We start from the raw sequence: 5,812 nt of genomic DNA, 5'->3' as shown, positions 1-5,812 counted from the left end.
GGTTGGGTTGTTTTGAACCAGCGGTTGGGTTGTTTTGACCCAGCGCTTGGCTTGTTTTGACCCGCTGGGTCAAAACAACCCAATAGCTGGGATTGTCCCTTTTTAACCCAGCGCTGGGTTATATTTAATCCAGCATTTTTTAGAGTATACACTGAAAAAATAAATGTCCATAAGTATTTTTGTCTCATTTTCCAGTACAAATATCTAAACATTCTTAAATCAACATGCATTTATTTGAAAAGGCAAATTACTTAAAATATTGTGTTTTCAAAAATCAGATATTTATTCTTGTTTTAATCATAAACTCAATTCATTTTGATCAGTTTTTTAGAAAACAAAACTTCGTATGCCATGTTGCTTCTCAAGTAAAAAAAAAAACAGATAAAGTCGAATAAACTTGGCATTGTATATTACGACTGTTGATGAATGGCTTTTGCTCGTCTTTTGTAAGTCACTTTGGATAAAAGCATCTGCTAAATGCGTAAATGTAAATGTATCTTGATTTTTGAATGTTTAGATATTTGGACTGGAAAACAAGACAAAAAATCCTGAGGATGTGAAGGGTTTACATCAGAGGTTTTCAACTCATAAACAGCAGTGAAAACACATCAATGCAACTAACCATAAATGAGTAAATGGAGACTTACTTTGAAAAGGAAGAAGAAAACACTTCCCATTTCTCCTGTTGCTAATGTCAAAGGTCAGGCATCAATCAAAGTCGAATTCGAAGTCACATGGTACAGTAGGTGTCTAGTCAAAATAGACCGATGATACATAAACAGGTTGTGATGCCCTCATCCAATATACAAGAAAACACAACCCAGGAAGCATTAAATATGAGGATAAAAATTATTTGTGAATATGAATTATTGGCCATCAAGCACATAAAAACCATCAAAATTCAAGAGACCAATAAATAAGCCAATTTCATGGTTTGATATAAAGAATATTTTTTTACATCTTGTAAGATAAGAATGTGTCATTACTTGATAAAATATGGAAGCAAAACCAATTGAGAAGCACACATTTACAGTATATAAACCTAGTTATAAAACGGAGAGTTCCGGTGCTTGATTCTGATTGGCTGAGCCACGTTCAAAGCTGTCGCAAATGACTCTACAAAGTAACATACACCTTTGTTTACGTTTGTGTGTTGCTCCGCAGCCACTTTGTTACAACCACAACTGTTTCTGAGGAGCTACATTGTTTGGTGGAAGAATACTGTTTTTATTAATATCATTACACTTTATTTGCTCTGTTTTATTTTGTGAAACTTTACTACGTATATGGAATAACCGTTTTATAAAAGCAATAAGCCCCGTGAAGCCGTGGTTTACAGTGAATTTATAACAGCGGTGTTTTAGGGGGTCTAACAACGCCCCTTAGCTGTTATAAATTCACTGTAAACCACGGCTTCTTGGGGCTTATTGCTTTATTACCTCATATTCCTGTAGCTCAAACACCTTAATCATGCCGCTCGCAACACCAAGGTCATGGGTTAGATTCCCAGGGAATGCATGAACTGATCAAATGTAAACTTTAAATGCAATCTAAGTCACGCTGGATAAAAGCGTCTGCTAAATGCAGTCTCGTGGGGTTCCTCATGGACTGTTCATGCACATCTTTTTAGGGAGTGAAGGAGCACAAGTGTCGCATCTGTGGCCGTGAGTTCACGCTGCTGGCTAACATGAAGCGGCACGTTCTGATTCACACCAACATCCGAGCGTATCAGTGCCAGCTGTGCTACAAGAGCTTCGTCCAGAAGCAGACGCTCAAGGCTCACATGATCGTCCACTCCGACATCAAGCCCTACAAATGCAAGGTGCGTCGCCGACTCAACGCCATTCATCCAGGCTTTCTGCAGGTCTGATGAAGGCCAGTTTAAGAGTTTTTAAGACCAAGTAAAGATGTAATATGATAACAATATGTGTCCCTGGAGCACAAAAGCAGTCATAAGTAGCACAGGTATCTTCATAATTTATTTGTAGTTGGTTATACTTAGCAGGATCCTGCTTGGAGCCTTATTTTACGAAAAGTTACCAGAATTTAAATTTATCAAATGTGACCCTGGAGCACAAAACCAGTCATAAGTAGCACAGGTATATTTGTAGCAACAGCCAACAATACATTTTATGGGTCAAAATTATAGATTTTTCTTTTATGCCAAAAATCATTAGGATATTAAAGCTGCAGTCTGTAAGTTTTGCCTCTTTGTCGCCATCTCTGTTTGAAAACCTGCAATTGCAGCTGAGTGCGGAATTATCTCCCTTGCGTGGGTTGTGCTCCGGCGCGGATGAATCTAATGTTTTGAGGTGAATGTGTGGATATTGTACTTTGCACTCACAGATTCTAGCCTACGTCTTGGAAAATATGACCCAAAAAGCATTTTCACCGGATATTGTCATCTGAACAAGTAAGTAACAAGTCTGCCACGTTTGTTCTGACCAACTGAGGAAAAAAGCATTACAATAAATCACGCAACCAACGGTGATTAAATCTAATGATCAGTTAGCTCATATCACATCAAACCGTGCTAATTATTATTATTGTTATACTTTGTTCTCAAATTGTTAATGTTAACAACATCAGCATTGCGTGACTATGTGTATATAGTGTGTATTAGCGAGTAGATTTCAATTTCTGTACAGTCTAATCTCTATTTGTCATACCATTCGAATTTCATATTAAAAATAATTTTAACCCAAAAAGCAAATTATGTTCCCTTTGAACTGGTTCTCTTTACAATGCAAATCTTGTGTAATATCAGGCTATCTGTAATCAGACGCACATTTATAACTGGAATATAATTGAATTTCATTCACATGTGTTTCATAAACACATAATCCTTTATGGATTACAATCCGCCATCAAAATGATACATGACCAACTGAGGAAAAAAGCATTACAATAAATCGCGCTACCAATGGTGATTTAATCTAAAGATCGGTTAGCTCATATCACATCAAACCGTGCAAATTATTATTTATTATTATTATATACTTTATTCTCAAATTAGTAATGTTAACAACATCAGCATTGCGTGACTATGAGTATAGTCTGTATTAGCGAGTAGATTTCAATTTCTGTACAGTCTAATCTCTAATTGTCATACCATTCGAATTTCATATTAAAAATAATTTTAACCCAAAAAGCAAATTATGCTCCCTTTGAACTGGTTCTCTTTACAATGCAAATCTTGTGTAATATCAGGCTATCTGTAATCAGACGCACATTTATAACTGGAATATAATTGAATTTCATTCACATGTGTTTCATAAACACATAATCCTTTCTGGATTACAATCCGCCATGCTCGAATTTTATAAGCATTATAAACATTATTATAAGATGACCATTGTGAATCGGGCTAAAGTAAGGCGATCGTTTCGAACACTGGCTGGTTATGTACTTGCTCAAATATTGATTTCGGATCATTTTTAACCAAAAAAAGTTACGGACTGCAGCTTTAAGTATAAGATCATGTTCCATGAAGATATTTAGTAAATTTCCTACTGTAAATATATCAATACACAGTAATATGCATTGCTAAGAACTTCATTTGGACAACTTTAAAGATGATTTTCTCAATATTTAGATTTTTTTGCACCCTCAGATTCCAGATTTTCAAATAGTTGTATCTCGGCCAAATATTGTCCTATCCTAACAAACCATACATCAATTGAAAGATGGCTTTCAGATGATGCATAAATCTCAATTTCAAAAAATTGAAACTTATGACTGGTTTTGTGCATATATGTCAATATAATTTCCTCAAATGCTTCAAATTTTGAAAATACAGTACGACTTCCAACAGATCTCCATTACTTTTTAAATAATTTTCCAAAAAATATACAATAATAAATCAGTAATAACTGATCACGCTGCAAAGAAGTGCTGTTCTTCCCCAGTAGTTTTGTCTTGTTTTCCAGTGCAAATGTCTAAAGATCCTTAAATCAAGACTTACTTTACTTATTTATTTAAACAAAATACGCTTTGATAAACTGATAAAAATGCTGCAAGTTTATGCTTAAAACAAGAATAAACATCTGTCAGTGGAGTCAGAAAACACGTTTTCAATCCTCTGTGGCGGATATCAGTTTGTTTTAATCATAAACTCACTTTTATTCAGTTTCTCACATCTTCATTTTGCATCTCCAGCTTGATTTAAGGATGTTTGGATATTTGAAGAAAAAAAGAAAAGTGATGTTCTTCGTCTGTATTTTTGTCCTGCTTTACGTTGACAATGTCCAAAGATTCTTAAATCAAGACACATTTACTGAAGAAGCAAAATGACTTAAGATAAAAATAAGTCTTGTTTTCTGAGAAACTGATCAAAATGAAGTGAGTTTTTGATTAAAACAAGAACAAATATCTGTCAATGGAGTCAGAAAAATCTACTTAATTCAAAGGGGAATTTAATTGACAGATATTTGTTCTTGTTTTGAGCATAAACTAACTCCAACAAGACTTCATATCTTCATTTTGCATCTCCAGTAAATGTATCTTTATTTAAGGATGTTTAGATATTTGTACTAGAAAACAAACTGTTAATTGAATAACTAGAACCAAAGTTGGGTATTATAATGCAAAGCTAATTCTATGAATGGATGGGTCAAAGTGGAGGGAGGGATGTGCATTTAGTTCTTCATTGAATTATGCATTATGTATGTACGAAGAGTTATGAATTATGTATTATCAAAGACTATAGAATACCCAAGACATGTCACTCGCATAGTTTTGAATGGTGAGAAATGCAATGCTCTGTATGGCCGCTCAATCGCAGGAAGCCCCGCCTTCTGATTGAAAGAGCCAATCGCTAATCGGTAAAGTCAGAGCGTCACTGCAGCTGCCCGGTTGCTATAGAAACAGTGCGCTTAAGCATGCTGATCTAGCCTGAAAAATAAGCTTTTTATAATGCTATTTGAGCAAAAGTAACAACATTTATTACACAGTTGTTGTCAGATTTCTTTGGTGATTTCAAATATGAAATTTAATTGTAAGCTTAGTGAACAGTTTCGGAGAATTTGATGCTTCCTCATTCAAAGAGATAGGAGCTGCACTTGCATGCCCGAGAGGCGTTTCAAAGATGGCCGCCGAGTGACTTGACTTGTCTTAAAAGGAATTTGGTATTATGCATGTACCAAGAGCTTCTAAAAAACCACAACAAATTCCTTGTGTGTTTGCACACACTTGGCGAATAAAGCTAATTCTGATTCTGAACGTAAAGCGTAATAAGCATGCAAATACGTCTAACCCTTGGTTGTTTTGGAATGCGTGTGACCTTGGGCCGGTCCGAACGTTGACCAGATACGTTTTTGGCCGTTGAGTGTCTCCTCGTCTATAGGAAGGATATCGCTGCACAAACTGACTGTGTAACAATGGCTCTCTCGTCCCCCGAGAACAGGCCCCGCAAATAGATTTCATCTCGCTTTCTCTTGTGCTCAGGAGCCCTTCCTGTTTTCTCACGGTCCGTTTGGACAGTTTACAGTCCCTCTATCCTCCTGAAGGAAAGGAAAGAACCACCCTAATAAATAAAAAAGAGCGCAGAGGAAGGACTCCTTTCTCCTGAGGGAAACTCACGACTGTCATGATTCAGTCTCACTTTTAAAAGCTTTCAAATATATGCCACGAGGGGCTTGCACTTCAGTCACTTTGGTAAAGGTTTTTGTAGGCTTTCATACAATCACAACAAATCACTCCATTAGTCTGATTTTGCTACGTAGAAATATGATATGATATGTGACCCTGCAGCACAAAAGCAGTCTTAAGTCGCTGGGGTATATTTGTAGCAATAGCCAACAATACATTGTAT

At 36.0% G+C, this 5,812-nt stretch overlaps 1 protein-coding gene across 3 annotated transcripts in view; it reads left to right on the top strand.

The window, feature by feature from the left end:
- Positions 1-5,812, top strand: part of znf366 (zinc finger protein 366) — an 18,602-nt gene that overhangs the window by 10,873 nt on the left and 1,917 nt on the right. For 2 of the 3 annotated variants that reach the window (XM_016451144.1, XM_016451143.1), the window contains exon 4: positions 1,631-1,822. The exons of the other annotated variant lie outside the window; for it this stretch is intronic. In XM_016451144.1, coding sequence (XP_016306630.1) covers positions 1,631-1,822 — 192 coding nt within the window. The remainder of the gene's footprint in view (positions 1-1,630; positions 1,823-5,812) is intronic. 3 annotated transcript variants of the gene reach the window in all.

The sequence above is a fragment of the Sinocyclocheilus anshuiensis genome, unplaced genomic scaffold (assembly GCF_001515605.1).
Source record: "Sinocyclocheilus anshuiensis isolate Anshui unplaced genomic scaffold, SAMN03320099.WGS_v1.1 scaffold479, whole genome shotgun sequence".
NCBI lineage: Eukaryota > Metazoa > Chordata > Actinopteri > Cypriniformes > Cyprinidae > Sinocyclocheilus > Sinocyclocheilus anshuiensis.
Note: the sequence above shows the minus strand (reverse complement) of the source record. Positions and strands in the feature narration are given on the sequence as shown.